At 41.0% G+C, this 23,955-nt stretch overlaps 1 protein-coding gene across 2 annotated transcripts in view; it reads left to right on the top strand.

Moving 5' to 3' along the window:
• The window catches only part of sestd1 (SEC14 and spectrin domains 1), a 186,733-nt gene that overhangs the window by 140,555 nt on the left and 22,223 nt on the right, over positions 1-23,955 (top strand). For both annotated transcript variants that reach the window (XM_028806200.2, XM_051930628.1), the window contains exons 12-14: positions 9,252-9,446; positions 16,986-17,100; positions 20,488-20,647. In XM_028806200.2, the coding sequence (XP_028662033.1) occupies positions 9,252-9,446; positions 16,986-17,100; positions 20,488-20,647 (470 nt within the window). The remainder of the gene's footprint in view (positions 1-9,251; positions 9,447-16,985; positions 17,101-20,487; positions 20,648-23,955) is intronic.

Genomic DNA, 23,955 nt, shown 5'->3' with positions numbered 1-23,955 from the left:
CCACACTCCCATTATGTGTATTTAAGGATCGATGGAGACTCACATTTTTCAATGACCGCGTGCGAGATTGCTAGAAAATAAAAAAAGTGTGTATTACCTGCAGGGCTCGAGCAATGCCTCTGGCTTCTGAAGTTTCTCCAGCTCAGCATTTGTTGGCATGACCACGTTAGTTTTATGTAGGGCTAGTGCATCTCCTAGTGGTTGCTGGTTTCTTCGCACACGCTTCACCATCTCCAGAGTGCAGTTCCATCTAGTCGGTACGTCTTGTACGAGTGTCTCAGTCTTCAGGCCATGCACGACTTGCTGTTTCTCAAGTTCTGCACTATTTGACGGACTGTGCTTGAAGTGCCCCACCACCTTTCGGTATTTGTAAAGTACGCTGTCAAATGCACTATTCTGCAGAGACACTGTGACAGAATGTTGAATGCTGTGTGCAATGCATGGCAAGTGTTTGAAAGGCAGCTGTCTCACCGCTGAAATTAAATTTTGTGCACTATCTTTACTGAGTGTGCTTACTTTATTCTCAACGTTCCACTGCTTTGCTAAATCCATAAAATGTTTGGCACATGTTTCGGTATGATGTCTCTCTGATGTTTTCATGACCGTCAAAGCATATGAATACAGTTTCCACTGTTCGTTGATATAATGGGTTGTAACCCCAAGGTAGCTATGATTTCCAAGTGAGTAGTCATCAGTAAGGGTGACCGTTTCCGTGATCTCCAACTCATTAGCTAGTTTTGCCCTCTCTGAATCAGCTCATGTATACTAGTTACGACTGTGGCTCTCAGGGGTAATTCATAAGTTGGGTCGTTGGACGTGATCTGAATTGTGTCATGCAGACCTTCGTCCTACACTATATAAATTAGCCTGCATGGTGTGGCTATCCATTTAACAATTGCTACTGATAATTTGTTGGAGGCTGACACGTCCATTGGTTTCTGCCAAACACTGTCAAGCGTGGTCTGTCACATTTTACCCGGGCTAATGCTATTAGTGTAAAATGAATGCTTGGCTTGCATGTGATATTATAGGCTGCTTGTACTCCGGTGATAACTAAATTCGGCTTTACAATAATGGCTCACTCGATAAAAATAAGGTTGTGTATCGTCAGGCAAAGTTTTGAAACTGAACTTCCCATTTCATGGACCTTTTTCCATCGTTCAACAATTAGGAATATGGAGTGACTTCTGCGAGAAATTACTTGAAGGCTAGAGTGGTACACCTTCAGTGTGCATGCTCTGCTTGGTCTACGAGAATTTCATAGGGTCAAAAAGAATCTGCGTTAATGGCGCTTATTTTTTTAACAGCATTAAAATTAGTGTGCGTTAACTTTGAAAGCCCTAATAAATATATATATATTTTTTTTTTACTATGCTATATATTATTATAATATATTAGCTATGTAAGCCCATGCTGTAAAAAGCACAGGATCCTAAAAACTATTGAAATCGTCAGAAAAACAAAATTGAAATGTAGTGATGTCAGGTCAAGGTGAAAGGAACTACTCTGGCGTGTCTCTTTCCTAGGAGGTTTCGTTTTGCCAATGTGCTCGGATCACTTATGCATTATCGGCTCTGCGACTTTGTCTTTCTTTGGAGGTTTTGTTTTGCCTATGTGCTCGCCTCTGCTGTACATTTCTGGTGATATGATTTTGTCTTTCTTCGGAGGTTTCGTTTTGCAGACGTGCTATCCTCGTTTCTGTATTAGCGGTGGGAGGAAAAGTAACAGGGATACCGTTTTGCTGATGTGCTCGCCTCGTTACTGTATTAGTGGCTAAGTGAGTGAGTCTTTCTTTGGAAGTTTCGTTTTGCCGACGTGCTGGCCTTGCTTGTGTAGCCTTGGAGGCAGAGCCCTTACCCTGACTCCACCACTCACTTCCGGGCAAGCAAGCCAGACAGACAGACAGAGACACATACACAGTAGACGTTTATATATAAGATAATAATATTTGTGATCATTATCACAGACACAGGTGCAAGTCACACTGAATGCTACTCAAGTGCCATGTTCATTCTTTGTGCTAATATGATTTAAATCAGATCCATTTTTTTTCCTCCATTGATCTTTTTGCCAGAGATCCATAACTCAGCTGATTCAGAATGGGGAATTTCGCCCAGAGCAATGGCCATATAACACGGAGTCCTCGGGTTTCCAGACACAGCCCACTGATGCTGCCGCCATGACCTTCAGTTACTTTCTTTTCCATGGCAGATTTAGACTTTGGAATTAATTCTGAAATAATTTGATCTGCTGGCTTTGTTCACTCTTTTAAAAAGTAATTTTATTTTATCTGGGTAAGAAGACATTTAGCTTCTTCCAACATTGTTGCCCTCTCTTTTGATCAGGTCCTTCTATTGAGGCTCTATTTTAGAGCTATATTTTTATGTTTTCATTGTTTTAATGCAGTTTTTGTTTATTTTAGATCAGATTAGATAAACTTTAGATAGATAGATAGATAGATAGATACTTTATTAATCCCAAGGGGAAATTCACATAAAAAAAAGCTGCACTCCCAGGTATTTATAGGTCTGCACCCTCTGCACACAGTCACCTCTGATGATCACGGGGTCCATGAGGGGTCTGGTCGTCCTAAAATCCACCACCAGCTCCTTGGTTTTGCTGGTGTTCAGTTGTAGGTGGTTTGAGTCACACCATTTAACAAAGTCCTTGATTAGGTTCCTATACTCCTCCTGCCCACTCCTGATTCAGCCCACGATAGCAGTGTCGTCAGCGAACTTTTGCACGTGGCAGGACTCCGAGTTGTATTGGAAGTCCAATGTATATAGGGTGAACAGGACCAGAGAAAGTACAGTCCCTTGTGGCGCTCCTGTGTTGCTGACCACAATGTCAGACCTGCAGTTCCCAAGACGCACATACTGAGGTCTGTCTGTAAGATAGTCCACGATCCATGCCACCAGGTATGAATCTACTCCCATCTCCGTCAGCTTGTCCCTAAGGAGCAGAGGTTGGATTGTGTTGAAGGCGCTAGAGAAGTCCAGGAACATAATTCTTACAGCACCACTGCCTCTGTCCAAGTGGGAGAGGCATCGGTGTAGCATATAGATGATGGCATCCTCCGCTCCCACCTTCTCCTGATATGCAAACTGCAGAGGGTCGAGGGCATGTTGAACCTGTGGCCTCAGGTGGTGAAGCAGCAGCCTCTCCATGGTCTTCATCACATGTGATGTCAGAGCAACAGGCCAGAAGTCATTCAGCTCATTAGGATGTGATACCTTTATTAATCCTAAAGGGAAATTTAGGTGCATACGGCAGCAGAAACCTAAAAAAACAAAGGTACAGACTCACAGGACAAATAATACAATCAGTCAGTCAATCGATAAATAAATAAATGTACATTGTGCATACTGTAACTTTCATAATGAACTTAAATAGTATGTCTGTAGGAAGTATTGAGTTGCCTGATAGCAGTGGGCAGAAAAGACCACCAGAGGCGCTTCTTAGTACACAGTGGTGGAATCAACCAATGGCTAAAAGTGCTCCAAGAGAGCGCCCCCTGCAGGGAATGGAAGGGAGTTTTCAGGATGGCATCCATTTCCCTTGTGTACCTTTTTCTTGTAGTAACCCAGAATTTTTTTTTTCACAAAAATAAAAAATATGCACTATGTGTCTGGCCAAAAGTATGTGGACACCCCTCCAAATAAATAAGTTCAGAGCTCTGTGCCTTTTAAATGTGGCGCTGTCATTGGATGCCACCTTTTCTTCAAATTGGCATGTGCAATGTCTGCTCTGCTAGAAATACCCCAGTCAGGTGTAAGTACTGTTATTGTAAAAAGCCAACAACAGGTCAGCCACAAAGTGGTAGACCACACAAACTCGCAGAGCGGTGCTACTGAATGCTGAAGCACAACAATCGCCTGTGTTCTGTTGCATCACTCAAAATGGAAGTCCAGACTGTCTGTGAAATCAACATCAGTTCAAGAAGTGTGCATCAGGAGCTTCATGAAATGGATTTCTATGGCCTGGCCTAAAATAACCATTGTGGAATGCCAAGAGTCAGCTGGAGTGGTGTAAAGCATGCCACGATTGGACTCTATAGCCGTGCAAATCACACTTCACTATCTGGCAGTCTGATGGGCAAATCTGGGCTTTGGCAGATGTTAAGTGAATGCTTCCTCCTGGACTGTCTAGTTTTCTGGAGGGATTATGGCAGAGATTGGTTTATACCCTTGGTTCCAGTTAAGAGTTATTGTTAATGCTTCAGCATACAAAGACATTTTAGTCAACTCTGTGGCAACTTTTCTGGAGGGAAGGTCCTTTTCTGTTCCAGCATAACTGATCCCTAAAGCAAAAAGCCAAGTTCATTGCCACATGGAGAAATCAGAGTGGCCTGCACAGAGCCCTGACCTAAACTTTACTGAACACCTTTGGGACAATTGGAATGCCGATTGTGAGGCAGGACATCTTGTCCAGCATCAGTACCTGAACTCACAAATGCTCCTTTGGCTGCATGGAAACAGACCCCTACAGGCACCCTGTAAAATGTCTCAGAAGAGTGGAGATTGGTGTTGCTGCAACGTGGGCCAACTCCACATTAATGCCCATGGCATAAAGCTCACATATGTGGCGGTCAGGAGTCCACACATTTTTGACTGTGTAGTGGATTTATGCGATTTCAAATACTTTTGCTATTAGTGCCTGCACAGTGTTGCATAATGAGCTTTATTTACTGAACTCTTGTCTGTTTCTGTTTTCCCCTTTTGACTGTTGAATGGTTTGACAATGGGAAAGGCACTTGGCAAATTAATGTTTGTTCATTCATCCATTCTTCACTTATTGACATGAACAAAAATAAGGATTTAAATTCAGAAAAGAATAGACACCCATCTTAAGGCTGGTACAGGGAGAAATGACTGAGATGTATGAGAATCTGAACTGTTACCGTGTGTTGAAGATTCAGCACTTACCAAGAAAAGGAAGCAGTGTGGCATAGCAATTAAGGCTTTGGGCTTTAAACCCTGAGATTGTGGGTTCATATCCCACTAACGGACATGAGTGAGCATTCGGCTGCCTGTGCTCCAATTGTAAAACTGAAAGAAATGTAACTAATTGTATCTCAGTCGCCTTGGATAAAGGTGTCAGCCAAATCTCTCTATTATAAAAAAAAAAAAAAATCTTGCGACGAGACGTGATCTTTGGAAGAGAAACAGAGAGACACATTCACGTCCCGCGAGACAGACAAGCCACGTCATGCTTACAACCTTTGTAAGCAAGTCCCGTGATACACATGAAGAGCAAGTTAGAGATAATGGAAGTAGGAAAATTTGAAAGTCTCAAAAAAATGAGAGTAAAGATCTCTCTAAAGCTCCCATTAGCACAAACAAATGAAAAATATTACTTGGTGAAATAACGTAACAGCGAGAATAGATCACATAGTGTTTGAGGATATCTGGGGGACAAGAGAGACAAGGCAGTGAGACAAAAGGACAGCTGCTGTACAGGCTTTTAAATGTTTGAAGTGCCGCACGAAATGCATATCATGCGGCACGGCAGCAGCAGCTGATTGAGCAAAGTGGAGGTAAAATAACAACTGTTATTTGTTGAAGGACTGCCAATTACAATGACAAGATATACAAACCCGACTGCGATGCACTGTGCCTGGAAGCCAGTCTGCCGTGCATTCCTGCCAGCTGTCGTGCTGCCTGTGAGTGGCTCGAGCCGCAAGAGACAGCAAACTAGCGGCCACAGCACCCCGTAACAGATGTTTAATGTTGATCTTTGTGTGAAAGGAAGGAAAACAAAGAGGGGGAAACGCGCCGGAGTTCTGTGCCGAACTCGACAGAGAAACAACAAGCCTCCTCTGCCTAGCATCCTGCTCGCTAACGTTCAGTCTCTGGACAACAAATTAGATGAGCTGCGCGCACGGATAAAGCACCAGAAAGACATCACAAACTGCTGCGTTTTGGCGTTCACAGAGACGTGGTTGGAGCCCAGCGTACCTGACTGCGCAGTCACACCAGACGGGTTCACAGTTTATCGGGGAGACAGAACGAAGGACTCAGGCAAGTTGGGGGGGGGGGGGGGGGGTGGGGGTGTACTTTATGGTTAACTCTTCGTGGGCTATGGATGTTTGTCTTAAAAACACACTGCTCACCGGTTCTTGAGCTGCTGACCATTAAAGTTAGACCCTTTTACCTCCCGAGGGAGTTCAGTTCAGTTCTCCTTTCAGTTGTTTACATCCCCCCACAAGCTGATAAAGCTTCGGCTATGGGTGAACTGTATGATGTTAGTAGTGGACTAGAGAACGCTAACTCAGAAGCAGCATTTATTGCGTTGGGAGACTTTAACAGAGCAAACATGAAGAAAGTTCTCCCTAGATACTATCAGCACATCTCTCCCCCCACAAGAGGTGATCAGACACTGGATCATTGTTACACCTTATTCAAGGACTCCTACAAATCTCTCCCTCAACCTGCTTTTGGAAAAGCAGACCATTGCTCTGTATTGCTGCTGCCTGCATATAAACAAAGACTTAAACAGGAAAAACCGGTTTACAGGAACATCTACAAATGGGACAGTGAAGCTGAGGGGGTCTTACAGGACTGGTTTGAAACAACTGATTGGGAGATGTTTGAGGATGCAGCTGATGGCAACATCAATGAATTCACAGACTCTGTCACAGGATATATCAGCAAGTGCATTGACGATGTTGTCACTAAAACCACCATTTGCATATATCCTAACCAGAAACCCTGGGTAAATAGGGAGATCCGGGCTAAGCTCAAGGCGCGGACCTCTGCCTTTGGCTCAGGGGACTCTGATGCATACAAAGCAGCCAGATACGACCTCCGGAGGTCCATCAAGAAGGCCAAACGGGACTACAGGGACAAAGTGGAGTCAAGCTACCACAGCTCTGACACCAAGCGCCTGTGGAATGGACTGTGCTGCATCACTGACTATAAAAAGGAAAAACACAGTCAGTGTTCAGCCCACTGCATGTCTTGCAGACGAGCTCAACACCTTCTATGCTCGTTTTGATGCAGCCAACAAAGAACAGGTGCTATATCCTCAAGGGGGCAGTGAGTCTGTCACTCTGATCCTTGAAACGTCTGATGTGAGAAGGTCCTTCAAAAAGGTCAATCCTCGCAAAGCTCCGGGACCAGATGGCATCCCAGGGCGTGTGCTGACCAGCTAGCAGGTGTGTTCACCAACATTTTCAATCTCTCCCTGAGGCAGTCAGTGGTCCCCACTTCCTTCAAGGCATCCACCATCATTCCTGTCCCAAAGATACCAGTGGTCTCCTGTCTGAATGACTATCGCCCGGTTGCACTGACATCGGTCATTATGAAGTGTTTCGAGCAACTAGTCAAAGGTTACATCTGCTCCTCCCTCCCTGACACGCTGGATCCTCTCCAATTTGCTTACAGAGCAAACAGATCGACAGAGGATGCCGTTGCGCTAACAATAAACACTGCCCTCACCCACCTGGAAAGAGGAAATACATATGTAAGAATGCTGTTCATAGATTACAGCTCGGCATTCAACACCATCATCCCCTCAAAACTCATCTTGAAGCTTGACGACCATCTGCAGATGGATTTTCTCTTTCCTCACAAACAGGCCCCAGGTGGTGAGAGTCGGCAAACACACACATCCTCATTATTCATTTTAAACACAGGAGCACCGCAGGGCTGTGTGCTTAGACCCCTCTTGTATTCCTTGTTCACCCATGACTGTGTTGCAAAACACGGCACGAACACCATCATCAAGATTGCAGACGATACAACCATCATAGGCCTTATCACTGACAACGATGAGACGGCCTAAAGAGAGGAGGTGCTGGCATTGAGTAATTGGTGCCTAGATAACAACTTGTCTCTTAACGTCAGCAAAACCAAGGAGATGATTGTGGACTATCAAAAACAACAAGGCAGAGAACACCAGGCCATCTACATCAGCGGCATAGAAGTTGAAAGGGTTAACAGCTTCAAGTTCCTCGGAGTGAACATCACCAAGGATCTCTCGTGGACCCTTCACATAGACACTGTGGTCAAGAAAGCTCGCCAGCGGCTCTACTTCCTGAGGAGGCTGAGGAAGTTTGGCATGAATGCCAACATCACCTCAAACTTTTACAGGAGTGTGGTCGAGAGTCTGCTGACGGGCTGCATTACCGTCTGGTATGGGAGCTGCTCTGCCAGCAGCTGGAAATCACTACAGAGAGTGGTGAAGGCAGCAGAGCACATCACGGGCAAGAGTCTTCCTGCCATTGAAGACATTTACCTCCATCAGTGCTTGCGTAAGACAAGCAGCATCATAAAGGACCACAGCCATCCAGCACGCCAGCTGTTCTCCTTGTTACCGTCTGGCAGACGATACAGGAGTCTGGCTGCTCGGACTACAAGACTTAAGAACAGCTTTTACCACCAGGCCATTCGACTCCTCAACAGCAACACCTGAACACTTACATACACTTGCATTACATCTACATTGCACTACATCTACATTGCACTACTCACACATAAACTGTACCTGCACACACTCAGAATACTGACTGGAACATGCATCTGCACTTTATGGAATATGCATCTGTACTTATAAAACATTATCTGTGCAATCAACTCATATTGCTCTATAACTTCTTTTAAAACATACACATTTTATTTTATATGGCTTGTCTATTTTTAACTTGTAATCTTCTTTTTTTAAGCTTTATTGGATCTAGGCTGAGTGACTTGTTTTTCTCGTCATACACAGTTAATTGTATGTTGACCCTGTGTTAACCTATATATGACAAATAAACCTAAACCATCGCGTTGTGTGCTTTTCAGCAAAACTGCGTTCTTTGGAAAGAATATTCAGCCCTCAAAGAGTTAAGAGGGGTTTTGGAGGAGCGACCACATCTCCTTGGAGTGCGTTCAGCCCCCCCACTTCACGATGGCACATAGTGCTGGCAGGGTGGGAAAGGGGTTGGCAAGCGGAGCGAGCAGGGGGCAAAGCTACCCTAGTAACTAAATATTAAAAAATAAAAACAAAATTTCTCTGTTGGTGGGGATCAAAGGAGGAATGCCTTTTTTCACTACTTTTGTGTGCATGACAGTTATTAGCTGCTTTAGTCCAAATATTCTATTTGCACCCTTGAAAAGTGCTTATATCAATATAAATATGATTCTCAAGTTCACTGCAGTATATTGTGCCTTTAATACTTAATTCATTAGAACAGGAAAAATAACCTGTGTGTGAGTTTGAAAATAACCCAGTATGATGTTCATGTGTTTCCTTAATCTAATTGGCAGGAGTGGTTTGCTGTTTATGTGGAACTGAATCAACAGATTGCAGCTCTGCTTAATGCTGGCGATGAGGAGGATTTGGTTGAACTCAAATCTCTGCAGCAGCAGCTGAGTGATGTCTGCTACCGTCAGGCCAGCCAACTGGAGTTTAGACAGACCTTGCTTCAGTCAGCACATGAATTTCACAGTATTGCCCAAGATGTAAGTTTCTCTTTTTTTGCCTTTTTTCAAAGATGAAAATTATAGTTATGGTAGGTTTTAATATAACCTTTTAAATAGTTTATCCAAACATTAAGCTGAACAGGTAATATGGAAATAGGTGGAGGGCACCTGTTTTCTCACATAATGTGCAATATGCAAAATGCTTTTCATTTGGTTAGTTATTTTTTTGTACTCTTTCTTTGCTTCATGTTTGTAAGAAAGGTATATATATATATATATATTTTTTTTTTAATATATCATATATAATTATAATATGTGTGTGTGTATGTATATGTATATCCATCCATGCATCCATCCATTTTCCAACCCGCTGAATCCGAACACAGGGTCACGGGGGTCTGCTGGAGCCAATCCCAGCCAACACAGGGCACAAGGCAGGAACCACCCGGGCAGGGAGCCAACCCACCGCAGGGTATATGTGTGTGTGTGTGTGTATATATATATATATATATATATATATATATATATATATATATATATATATATATATATAAATTATGCAATATGCATCATAACAAAATTAGAGAGGTGCATAAATTTGGGCCCCCCAACAGAGATATGACATCAATACTTAGTTGAGCCTCCTTTTGCAAATGTAACAGCCTCTAAACGCTGTCCTCCTATAGCCTTTGATGAGTGTCTGGATTCTGGATGGAGGTATTTCTGACCATTCTTCCATACAAAATCTCTCTAGTTCAGTTAAATGTGATGGCTGCCGACCATGGACAACCTGCTTCAAATCATCCCATAGATTTTCAATGATATTCAAGTCAGGGGACTGTGATGCCTATTCCAGAACATTGTACTTCTCCCTCTGCATGAATGCCTTTGTAGATTTCCAACTGTGTTTTGGGTCATTGTCTTTTTGGAATATCCAACCCCTGCGTAACTTCAACTTTGTGACTGATGCTTGAACATTATCCTGGAGAATTTGTTGATATTGGGTTGAATTCATCTGACCCTCGACTTTAACAAGGGCCACAGTCCCTGAACTAGCCACACAGCCCCACAGCACGATGGAACCTCCACCAATTTTGACAGATGGTAGCAGGTGTTTTTCTTGGAATGCGGTGTTCTTTTTCCGCCATGCAAAACACTTTTTGTTCTGACCAAATAACTCCATTTTTGTCTCATCAGTCAAAAGCACTTTGTTCCAGAATGAATCTGGCTTGTCTAAATGAGCATTTGCATACAACAAGCGACTCTGTTTGTGGTGTGAGTGCAGAAAGGGCTTCTTACTCATCACCCTGCCATGCAGATGTTCTTTGTGCAAGTTGCTGAATTGTAGAACGATGTACAGATACACCATCTGCAGCCAGATGTTCTTGCAGGTCTCTGGAGGTGATCCGTGGGTTGTCTGTCACCATTCTCACAATCCTGCTCATATGCCGCTCTTGTATTTTTCTTGGCCTGCCAGACCTGCTGGGTTTAACAGCAACTGTGCCTGTGGCCTTCCATTTCCTGATTCCATTCCTTACACTTGAAACTGACAGTTTAAACCTCTGAGATGGCTTTTTGTAGCCTTCCCCTAAACCAGGAGACTGAACAATCTTTGTTTTCAGATCTTTGGAGAGTTCCTTTGAGGATCCCATGCTGTCGCTCTTCAGAGGAGAGTCAAAGGGAAGCACAACTTGCGATTGACCACCTTAAATACCTTTATATCTCATGATTGGACACACCTGTCTATGAAGTTCAAGGCTTAACGAGCTCATCACACCAAATAATCAGCATTGAGCAGTGACAGGCATTCAGATCAGCCAAATTATCAAAGGGACCCACATTTTTGCACAGCCAGTTTTTCACATTTGATTTAATTTCATACAACTAAATATCTAAATATACACTAAAAATCTTTGTTCGGAAAACACCCCAGTACTCAGATGTTCCTAGGAAATGAAAGACATAATACTGTTATCTTTTTTGTTGAATAAATATAATTATTGTATAAAATTGTTTTCTGTAATAATGCCTAGGGAGCAAGTTTTGGAATAATGAATTCAAGCTTACTCCCCTGCTTTACAGCTAGTTCATTTTTAAGATTCTGTTTGTCGGCTAGAGAGAAACCTGCAAACCCGGGGGAATCAACCACTTTCATACTATAGCTGCCAGGAAATGCGTAAACACAAAAATTGTTTTTAGCATTTTACATATGGGTGTATAATTAAGGAGAATAATTAATTCCAGAAAGTTAAATAAGGACTGTAGAGATATTTGAAAAGCTCCTGACAATTTATTATTGATACTAGCCACATTACCTGTCAAAGTGTGATAATAGAATATATTTAGGAAAACATGATACATCTTGACGTACATCACGGATACCTTGAGTGCCTTTCATCGGTGTCCTTGTGTGTCTAAACCAGTCTTGACCAGAGCGCTCTCTCTCTCTCTCATGTTCCTTTAATGCCTGCTCCTCAGACTCTGAAACGCCTTGCTCACCTCTTGTCCACTTTTATACTCCCTATCTTTGAAGGAGACACTCCGCATGTCTCCTACTTGTATACTCCTCCCCATCTGTCCCACACTAGCACTTCCTCTTTTGACACACAGAAGTGACCTTAAGGTTCTATTATATAGTAGACATTTAATTACAGAAACACATGGCCTATAATCTCAACCTTGTCAATAAGCTGGATGTAGTTTGGTGCTCTGTGGTTGCCTAAATAATTCTCAATAGTATCCTTGAATGCCTTCCTTGTGATTTTTCTCATGCTTCTCTGTACAGATCTCTGAACCTCTTTTCATTGATGACATGTCTGATTTGTGGACCAACAAAAATGCTTTGATTAATCTTAACATCGCTTATGCATGGAAACATCTGTGCCAAATATTGAAATCCTTCACCTTCCTTGTTCACCAATTTCATTCCCCCCCAAGAACAATCTAGATGAGAACAGGCCATTCAGTCCAACACAGCTCACCAGTCCTATCCATTTAATTCTTCTAAAATAACATCAAGCCTAGTTTTGAAAGTCCTACTGTCTATCACACTACTTGCTCACTTTTTCCATGGTTGCCTATATCAAGAAAAACTTCCTAATGTTTGTGCGAAATTTCACCTTCACAAGTTTCCAGTTGTGTCCCCGTGTTCTTGAAGAACTTATTTTAAAGTCACAGTATGGATCCACTGCACTAATTCCCTTCATCATTGTAAACACTTCACTCAAGTCTCCTCTTCATCTTGTTTTGCTTAAATTGTAAAGGCTCAGCTCTTTTAATCTTTAGTCATGAATCGGCCTAGTCGTTCTACTCTGGACCTTTTCTAGCGCTGGTATGTCCTTTTTATAGCCTGGATACCAAAACTGTACATAGTACTCTAGATGAGGCTTCACCAAATGACCCAATGGTTAAGAAACACTGCTTTAAACTACCTGCAAATGGACAAAAATGTCTGAAAAAGCTTTAAAATATTTGCAAAATGCCCTTAAAAATCTTGAAAATTGCCAAACAAATGCTGGAAATTTACAGTGCTCAAATGTGATTGGGTTCTTAAGAGCATCACAGTGGTGGCTGTTTATCTCTCTGCAGTGTGACGTATTAAGAGTTTGTGATACGCTTGTAAAATTAGTTGTGAATATAAGAGTTTAATTTGGTCTTGTTAATATTAAAGGATTTACAAGCCTTACACTGAAGCCCGCAGTATTGACAGATACAGTATATTATTATAATCCAGCTAAACCACCACCAAGTAAAGTTATTTTATTATGTCACATTTCAGAGTTAAATGACCTCTATACTGATGCTTTGTAAGTGTTAAGATCTGAAGAAGTCTGTGCAGTATGTGTTACAGTATGTGATTGGTACCAAGATTAGATACCAAGGTGTATTGTACATAGTACGTTTAAAGAGCTCATTATGTATTTCATAAAAACACAATAAATTTAAAAAATCCATTCATTTACATTTATATTTCACAAATCCTGAAGAATGTTATCCTGCACACAATGGTTTCATGATCACTTTGATCGGCCCCAGTGGTATAGGCAGCCTTTCAAGTTAATTTCAGCTCTTCTCTTTTACTCCCAGGTCATTTCGGAGAGACATTAACCGTTATTTTTATAGCATAATAAAGAATCATCTGCCCAATCCTTAAACTTATTTCAGGTTCTGAGTTCTCTGATCTTAAACTCTGCATCTCAATTCAGTCACCTTTCTTATCCTACTTGAGTATCAACCTGATATAACACGTTGAGATTCTCTGACAATCTAACTCCTAACTCCTCAGTTCCTGCTGTCCAACAGAACCCCCATTGATGCACACCACCTTCTCTTAATTGATTTGGATGCTTGATATGATGAGTTTGCAAAGCTGGAGACCTACACAGGGCTGCTGTGTAACTTTTTGGATAACCTTAATGCATGAGAAGGTTGACAAACATACACCTCCTGCCCTGCACGTTCACTGCCCAAGGTTGCAGCACAAATCCACTCGCCACACTTTACCCTCAGTTTGCTGATCTCAAATAACCACTGCCATCTACACCACCAGTATGCCCAAGTTATACAGGGTGAGGCAGAAAGAACGGATGTTTTTTTTTACAAAATCACAAAAGTGTTAATTTTTTCTTACAAAGAAATTTATTGAAAGATTTGAGTTCATATTGAAATAGCATTTGACAAAATCAAGTGTGGAAAACAACATCTCCCATGTGGTGTCCGTTATCACTGATGCATTTCTGAAGGCGTTCATGGAAGTTGGCCTCCACTCTTTTCAACATCGCTCTGTCGATTTGGGCGACTTAACACGCAAATGGCTTCCTTCAGTTCCTCCAATGTACGGGGCTTATGCCTGTATACATGTGGCTTGAGGTGACCCCACAAGAAATAATCGCATATGCAAAATACGCCTTACCGAACGATTACTGAGGCCAAGTTCAGAAGAATGCTTCCGAGCAGATCGACTTGGACTGCGCAGCAGGGCTGGTCGTATGCTTTCCACATTTTCAGGGGTACGTGCCGTTCATGTAGCCCCCAGCGGTCTTTTGTTCATAAGTGTACCTCGTGTACGAAGTGCTTTAACCCAACGTAGGATAGTGTTACGAGCAAGCACAGCTTTATTTCTGTGGATATTGAAATGGCAAAGAAACTCACGCTGAACTGTGGTAATAGATTGATCTTGACAAAACAGTCGTACGCAAAAATGCGGTGTTCTATCGTCCACGGCTCCATGGCTTCAACTAAAAAGAAAATAAAAAAATGCTAAGAATTCGCGAATGTAACGCCACCAACCGCACATCTGTCACTCCACCTAGTGGTGAGTTCTAGCCATTTCAAAGACGTCCGTCCTTTCTGCCTCACCCTGTACAATTTCTCAAAGCTACACGTTACTTTATTTAAAAAAAAAAAAAAAAAAAAAAGTACTGGATGCATAATGATAAAGGAATTTAGTCGGGGCAGTGCTCCCGCGCACAGTCCTCTCTTAAATTTCATTCAGGTAAAATATAGGTATTTAGCTAGGAGCGACAGGACTGAGAACCTCCCATGCTGCCCTTGCACAATTTCCTTCCTGTCATTCTCCCTTATACTCGGTGATGCACCTTCATGCCAAGGAAGCGTTAAAAGCTTCATAATATCATAAAGATACTACAAAAGTGCTCTTAATAATGATAGGCTTTTCTTCCACGTTTATGTATAACATTTTGAAATCCAGGAAACTCTGTATGTGTAAAAACATGAATATCGTCAGTTTCTTTGCAGCCTTTTGTCGATTTTCATAAAGCATTTGACACAATTCATCAAGCTGCTCTGTGGGACATCCTGAGACTTTGCGGCAAAGTTGCTGGATATCATGTCTGGTCTCTACACTGGTACTGTAAGTGCTGTGCAGAGTGGAGACGGACCCTCTGCAGTTTTCCCAGTTGATTCTGGGGTTCGGTAGGGGTGTGTTTTTGCTCCTACTCTGTTCAGTGCTTGCATGGACTGGGTGGTGGGCAGGATTGTGGGGTCCAGCGGCTGTGGGGCATCTGGTGGTGAAGAGAGATGCACTGATCTTGACTTTGCTGACAATGTTGTGATCTTCTCTGAGTCAATGGAGGCTCTGATCAAGAGAATGAGTGAGGAGTTTGAGTGTCTGGGCTTGCAAGGGTCCTTATAAAAAACAAAGAGCCAGGGCTTTAATGACCTCTTAGGCACAGCCATCAGCAGTGTGTCTATCTGCAGAGAGAGTGTCGACCTTGTCATTGAGAGGTTTACTTACCTCAGCAGTGACATTCATGTCTCTGGTGACTCTTCCTATGAAGTCAGTAGGCGGATTGGGAGAGCACGGGGGAACAGGAGGTTGCTGGAAACGGATGTATCGATATCTGTGCAAAAGGATGAAGGTCCAAGTCGAGTCTTCCTACTTTCTGTCTTGCTATATGGTTCTTAGACATGGATGCTATCCAGTAACCAGAGATGAAGACTGGACTCTCTCGGTACTGTGTCTTGTCAGAGTATCCTCGGGTACCGCTGATTTGACTGTGTGTTGAACAAGCAGTTGCTCACGGGGTCCCAAATAAGACACCTTACCTGATTTAGGAACCACTGGGTCTAAGTAATTAAACACCTGGTAATTTCCATATTTGTGTTGCAGAAGAACTCAGAGGTGACTCATTTTGGCTGCTGATCAGCGTGCACTACCTGTTGTCTATCTCTGCCCTGTCATGGGTTGACTAAGACGAGACAACAAGTGGACCTTTTTTAACAGGCTCCAAAGTCCTCCATGCCTGATCTTTGTTAGTGCAGTCTAGAATGTCAACTTTCTTGTTTTGTTTTTAGGCTGTCATTACTCATTTTTTCTTATAGATTTGATAATAATAATAATAATACATTTTATTTTAAATGCCTAAACACTCAAGGACACCGGACAATAGTTAAAACCAACTTTATAAACAAAACTAAAATACAAAATTTAAAAATATAAAAAATGGTTGGACTCGATTCTGTTTGTGTGCATTGTATGCATTTTACTTTCATCTGCATGCTCATTGGTCATCATCTGTGGCTCACATGGGAGCCCACCTTTATTGTGACGAATCATTTTGTTGTGGTTAGTCTCAGAGTACTGTGATTGAGAGGCAGGGGATGTCACACACACACAACTGGCTGGCATAAGAAATAAACACCAGTGGCACATACTTTACTATCATTAATTCTTAGTGTATTTTTTACTTTGTGTTTCTTTCTGTTTTGTAAGTGAGGTCCATGATAAAAATTCACCATCAGACATTATTAAGCCTTGCTAGGATATTCAAGACAGGCGCCTAGCTACACGCTCAAGTGAGCAGTGCTCAAAAATGGTTCTGGTTGTTTTGACATTTACCAGAAACAATTGAGAAAAGTACTGTAATGGATGCCAAACTTTCCATCCCCAGTGATAAGTTTCTGCCAAGTCACACAGCTGACTTGGAATTCTTCAGACCGCTCCCTAACCTCAAAGATAAAATTTAGTTGTAATATGAAGAACTATTAGTGGAGTTTTATGTTCCCCATACTGCCATGGATATAACTTTTGACACTTTTTCTTTCCTTTTTTTATAGTTATCTCAACAGCTAGACGGCTTGCTTGGGATGCTGTGTGCGGATGTGGCACCTGCTGATGGAGCAGCAATTCAGCAAACGTTAAAACACCTTGAAGAGAAACTAAAGAGCGTAGGTAAGGATTTGGGGTGGCATGAAGGCACAATGGGTTAGTGCTGCTACCTTGCAGTTCTGAAGCAAGTCACATTGTTTAGTGCTTCTACATTAGCCCAATGAGGATGAGTCTGGCTCTGCTTGTAATTTGTAGGTGTGGATGGCACTGAATTGGCATCTCAACTTGAGTTGGTTCTGTCCTTAAGCACAGTGCTGCCAAGATCAGCTCCAGCAATTTAACCATGGGCTTGAATCAAAAGTTTGAAAAAAATGTGAATACAATTTCAATAAAGCATAATAACTTGTAAATTCCTAGCTGTTGCTTGTTCAATAATATTTACTATAAGGTAAGCCTTAAATTCTGCATCTTGTGTGACACATATGCCAATAAGATCACTTCTCTTGTACACTTTTACAAGAGATTTTTATAAAAGAATTTTTTAAAAAAGAGAAGTTGCAGCTTTCTTTTATTGAAGCCTATACAGTATATGTGATTGTTTTACTGGTTTTATCAGTCTTCCTCTCACATTCACACCCTCTGTATGCCATTCTGGATAACCGGTGGAAGACCTTCAGCCACAGAATGGTCAAAATTCATTGCTTTAGAGGGCATTATACTGTATGTGGCAGTCTCTGGCAGCAGCTAGTATTCCCTATCATGAGTTTTCTTACTGCAAGGATGGTGTTGATCTCTTGCTCTCTAAAAGAGGTTAAAAGAAATTCTTCCCCAGAAATGTGTTTTTTAATATGTTGCATACTCTATGTGGTTTTCATTGATGGACAAGAAAAGTTGTGAAAATGAAAAATGTCTTAATTTTTTGTAGAAAGGCAATAACAAACTTTCTGATAGAATGTGCGTCTATGGTGGCCAACACCTGCACCACAGCAAACAGCATAAAAAAATATCATGTTACTCGTCCACACATCTAGTTTTCCAATCATAAAGGGAAAAACACGTGCAATTGTTGCTATATTATTGTTGAGTAAATACTTTTGGAAAAATCAGAGCAGTGCACGCTAAGGAAATGAGTTTGCATGGGAATACGCTTTTGAATTGAAGACAGAACTCTTAACCAAGAGGCTTTCTATCAGAAAGGTGATTATCTCTGTTCCCCATGACAAAATGAAATTTAAAGATTTTTCTGCGCCATCAATAATAAAGAAGTACATGTGGGTAAGTACCTGTATCCAACAGGGGGCAAAGCACAGCTCATACTTGAAACCTAGACATATTCCTTCCCAGTAATAATAACAGAGATATTAAATCAAGACACAGTGGTAGCAATGCTGTGTCGCAGTAAGGAGATCGTGGGTTCATGTCCCAGGTCCTCCCTGCATAGAGAGTGCTTTGAGTAGTGAGAAAAATGCTATATAAACGTAAAAAATTATTAAGACAAATATGGTACAAATCAAAGGATATATTTAAATTGTATTAAAATTCAGCTTTCATTTCTAACATAGATTACAGTATTTAATATATACCTATATACAGGCAAAGAGAATTGTTTTACAGTTCTCTAGTGGGGTCTTTGTCGATTGCTTGTCCATCTTCTAGAGTCCTGAGAAGCTTTATATATGCTCATGACAGTTTTCCGTACTAAAAGTAATTCTGTACATTAGGCTTTTTTACTATGAATCTAGTGCACTCGTTGAGCTCTTTGCTGGCTGTATTTACCAGTGCTATATACATATTAGGCCCTCTTCCACCATCTCATCACACTCTTTCATTATCTGCAAACACTACAGTTCTTTGAGATTCCTTTTAACAGTCTTCACATTGTTTCAGCTGCTTGAACAGTTTGTCTTCTTGGCTTTAAGTAAGTAAATGTATGCATGTATGCTAAACAGAAGTATATTGAACTAAAATTGTATTCCTAGATCACAGCGTTGCATAGTTGTTTTTCAACTCTGGTTATGGTAGCATATTAAAAATACCATTTTTTGGTGGAGAATTTTCAGTTATGTTAACCTGCACTTGTTTTTTTTTTTTTTTATATGATTGCTGCTGCAACTTTTTGTTAATTTGTTTTAGAATTAATAAGGGCTGTGCATATCTGTCTTGTATTTCTTGACACTATATGGAACACAATAAAGATTTTTTTTTTTTTTATATATATATAAATATTTTGACTTTTAAATAATCAAACCTTTCTAGGTCGAGGCAAAGCACTAACAACATACACCCCTGCCATAAAGTATAACATAAAGCAAACACAGCAACTTTTAAGTAATTTTATTTTAAAGTGTTACATTTTTAGCCACCCTTTAACAAGAAGTAATGGTTGACCTGACTGACCATTGCACTTTAATCCATGGAGATGGAAATAATTAGCAAATGAGGACGCTGTAGATCATTATTGTGAAAATGCACCAATTTCAGATTTGTTATCAGTTGAATATTTTCTGTTACCTTGTATATTTTTCGTAAAGCATTTTACTTAAGTGAAAATATGTGTTTATCTCTATAAAATCCTGATGTATGTTGTGGTTTTGCCCAGCCTTTTATAAGAGAAAAGTCAGGAATGGAATCCTGTTTGGACATCTTTTAGATCGCAATGCATGCTAGATGTCATAGCAGTAATCATCTGTGTCAGATGTATTTCGACTTTGAAATCCATTAATGTCTGCATGTATTTTTATTATAAATAACCACCATAATACTCTCCAAGTAGATTTGGAAATAATTGCCAACCGTTTAAACTCTCAAAATGTCAGACGTCTTTTATTTGCTACAGTTTATATGATATAAAGTATGCCATTGGAGTGAGAATAATACCTAAATTTTCTAGTGATCGGGGAATTTTGAGTTATGAGTATTCCTAATGATGTCTTTACAGTTGTGTGGCATTATTACAATTTTATATGAATGATATTTAACCAAGATGGCTATAAAACTATATATGCAGTATGTGAGAAAGAGCTGCCTTACTACGAGAGTTTTAATAAGTGAAGTAGACAGTGTGAGTCTGCAGGCTACTTTTTTAGCACTCTGACCTATTAATGTTTGGCTTTAAAGGCTGTAGCGATACTGTTGTGGCTTTTTTATCTTATTTATTAAAGAAGTTACAAACATTGAATACCAAACATAAGACAACTTGGAGAAAACCTGGAGTAAACTTAAAAAGAGGCTATATTTTACCGAAACGCTAGAAGAAAAAATAGTTTCATCAAATTAGCATTGGTGAAATTGGAAATGGTAACACGTATTACAATTTACAGTTAAGTTTGAGGCCCTACAGTTTTTTTGACTCTTGATTCCAATAACTCGGTAATTGCTTTTGACTCCAACTCTGACTCCACAGCCCTGCTACCATCACTGGTCATTGCTGGGATAGTAAGTATACACATCTAATAAAACATTTCAGGTGTGTAGGACCATTTTATTAATATGCAACAATACTTTCCCTAGATGTCGCTTTGCAAGGCTTACAGGAGAAGGGCCAAGTCCTGTTAGACCAGCTATCCAACCAGACATCGTGGGCTTGTGGAAAGGAGGTTAATGCTGAAAATAAAGAAAATGTTGATCACATCCAAGGTGTGATGGAAGATATGCAACTTAGAAAACAAAGGTACTCTTGCTGTTTCTGTTCTCTTCTCTTACTAGTCATTGAGTACATTAATTCATTTTCCAAGCATGCTTATTTGAACACAGTGTTCATGAGAGCCACAGCTTGTCCCTGCTGCTGTAGGTCCAAAGTAGGAACAAGCCCCGAGTTTGGTCCATCCATTTGACCTGCTATCACTCATTGCCAATCAACCAGACTTGCATACTAAGAGGGATCACAATTTCCATACAAAAATCATGCTGACATGGCTAGAATATACAGACGCCACACAATATATTATTAAGCATTCTATTAAAATCATACACAGCAATTTGTATTTGACAGAATATGCATTCTTTTGAGTGTTCTTTTCTGAGCATCTTCTAACGCTTAATGTTGAGGTATATGTCAGATTTGCTGACAGCGGTTGCCGATCTTGTCGTCAGACCATGTTTGCTTAAATGAAAATTGCCGCTCATGTCACATTTACCAAAAGAGTGCTGACTTTGCATCATGGGTGTTCTTGCTCCTTTTTGTGACAGCCAATAATGTGTCGCTTGATAGAGTTAGCACTGTATGGTGAGTTCAGCATAATCTTTTTTTTCTTTTTTCTGTTCTGTTTAGTACATAAAACACAAGACATGATAAAGACCAGCTTGTGTTCTGTTTGTGAGGCTCAAAACACACTTGTTCCTTTTGCTTGGTCACTGCATTTTACATCTGGATGAGTATTCGTTAGTTATCTGCTCTCATGCACTCAAACCCTGACCCTACAACTAAAGATTTTAATCAGAGCAAGTCAGAATGAGTCACTGGGCATGTCACCTATCCTGACCGACTTCTCTGGAACATGCCACCGACTTGCCTCTGACTCACTAAAACTACAACTGAAAATCACTGGAGAAGTTGCATAATGTCACAAGGCCCTTAGTTTCAACGTGATATTTATTACAGATGAAGGGTAATTGCACGCTATATATATATATATATATATATATATAATATTTTCACGGCATTCGTAGTCTGTGTCACAATCTGATTGTATTTACCCCGATCTACATGCTGTCAAATAAACAAATCACACGCCGTGGCGCAACTTTAGAGGCATCGCCTCTGGCGCTGACGTCCGAGGTTCGATTCCCGAGAGGGAGTGCAGTGGAGTGTGTACGCCTGATGAGCCCAGAATTAGGGCGAAACACGTGTCACGTACTCTTTGCATTATTTGACAGTAAACTATTTCAACCATATATATATATATATATATATATATATATATATATATATAAATAAAGCTGAATGTGTGTGTTTATGTGTTTAGTATGTAAATATCACCCTGCTGAACATACAGTACCTTCACAGATTTCTGTTTTTTTAAAATGTCATTTGGCTATGTTACATTTTAAAATGTAGTCAGTACCCCCGTCCGGAGCAGTGCCAGGTACAGCAACTTGTTTTTGTCTGGTATGCAAGTCCAGACCATTTAACATGTGTCCTCCAAATTTGTTACAGATTCACCTTTTATACACTGGCCCACCATAACCCATTTTTTTCTTTCAAGATGTATTCAGCAACCCCAACACATAGGTAATGCCCCCGGTACCCCTGCTACTGCTTTATAATCAAGACAGGAGCACCACCACTATATATTGTGTAGATGCCCACATCTCAAAATGTCATATGAATTAGTAAATGAAACACCATCCATCCATTATCCAACCTGCTATATCCTAACTACAGGGTCACAGGGGTCTGCTGGATCCAATCCCAGCCGGCGCAAGGCAGGAAACAAATCACCGGACAGGGCACCAGCCCACTGCAGGGTGCGTACACACACACACCAAGCACACACTAGGGACAATTTAGAATCGCCAATGCACCTAACTTGCATGTCTTTGGACTGTGGGAGCAAACTGGAGCACCAGGAGGAAACCCACGCAGACATGGGGAGAACATGCCTTTCCCAAGGTTTCTTCCATTTTTCCCTACAAGGTTTTTTTGGGAGTTTTTCCTTGTCTTCTTAGAGAGTCAAGGCTGGGGGGCTGTCAAGAGGCAGGGCCTGTTAAAGCCCATTGCAGCACTTCCTGTGTGATTTTGGGCTATACAAAAATAAACTGTATTGTATTGTGTTGTATGCAAACTCCATGCAGGGAGGACCCGGGAAGCGAACTAAATGAAACTCCATTACTTTATATTATAAATATGTATTCATTGGAATATTTTAGAGTAGATTTTAATATTCCAGGGCTTATACTGTAATATGTCTCTATATGAGATGCATTACACTACAAGAAGACAATTTTTGTGCTTTTTTTCATAATAGAGAGAGAGAGAGAGAGAGGGAGAGGGAGGTCAGAAGCAAGAGCTGATACAGCGCATTGCTGCACCCACCGCATGACAAACCAACTCAGGATCCCAGATCAGGACCGAGTGCAGCCATGCAACGGGTGACACCTCAGCACCACACCATTTCAGGTGAAATGGAATAGTGGGAGTTTTTTTTTTTTATGGTGGCTGGAGTGCAAATTCTGCCACCAACCCCCAGGTTTTTCCCTGCAGTTTGGAGGTCCTACATGTAGGGCTGGATGCAGATTAACGTCATAGTCAGGACGGAGCAATTACAGGTTAAGGGCCTTGCTCAAGGGGATTTTAGGGGATTTGAACCAACAACCTTCCAAGTGCCAGTGCAGATTCCTAGCCTCGGAGCCATCACTCCGCCCCGTAATAAAGCATTTATTAAAATATTACAGATTTTCCTACATGAATTCCTGTTAAGCAAATTGTGTTGAAATTATTTGATAATCTGTAAACATCCCATTTTTGTTTATCTGTGCTCCTTTCAGTGTAAGACTTTTTTTTAAGTCTAATGTATGTTTCATGCGAGATCCAACTTTGGCTTCTTTGCTAGCACAAACCAGGCAGTAACAAAGACACATGCAGGGTTGATTATGTTGTCATGCAGGTGGTGACCATGAGATCTTATAGCAGACAAGAATTAAGAATTGGTAGTGGTGTGCCAGTTAATCCACTGCTGATCAAAATCTGCCAATTTTACTCCAGATTAGTTGATTGGGAGTGTTCAGAATAGCTTATCACATCAAATGATTTTTTCAGGCTATGTTTAATTTATATAATGTATAGTTATGACAGTCAACCTATATTTATAATAAAAATTTTGGTTTAGTCAGCGTAGCTATGTCAAAAGTCAAAGGTTTCTTGCATTTGATTAAGAGTGTCCTAAAACTGCTCTGATATTTATGTTTCGTCCATTAGTCTTTATGAAGCAACTTCTACTGATCCAGATTTGTTGGCCATCTCCCATAAATTTCCCACTT

Source organism: Erpetoichthys calabaricus, chromosome 8, assembly GCF_900747795.2.
Source record: "Erpetoichthys calabaricus chromosome 8, fErpCal1.3, whole genome shotgun sequence".
Taxonomy (NCBI): domain Eukaryota; kingdom Metazoa; phylum Chordata; class Cladistia; order Polypteriformes; family Polypteridae; genus Erpetoichthys; species Erpetoichthys calabaricus.
The sequence above is the reverse complement of the archived record's forward strand: the minus strand, read 5'-3'. Positions and strand labels throughout refer to the sequence as shown.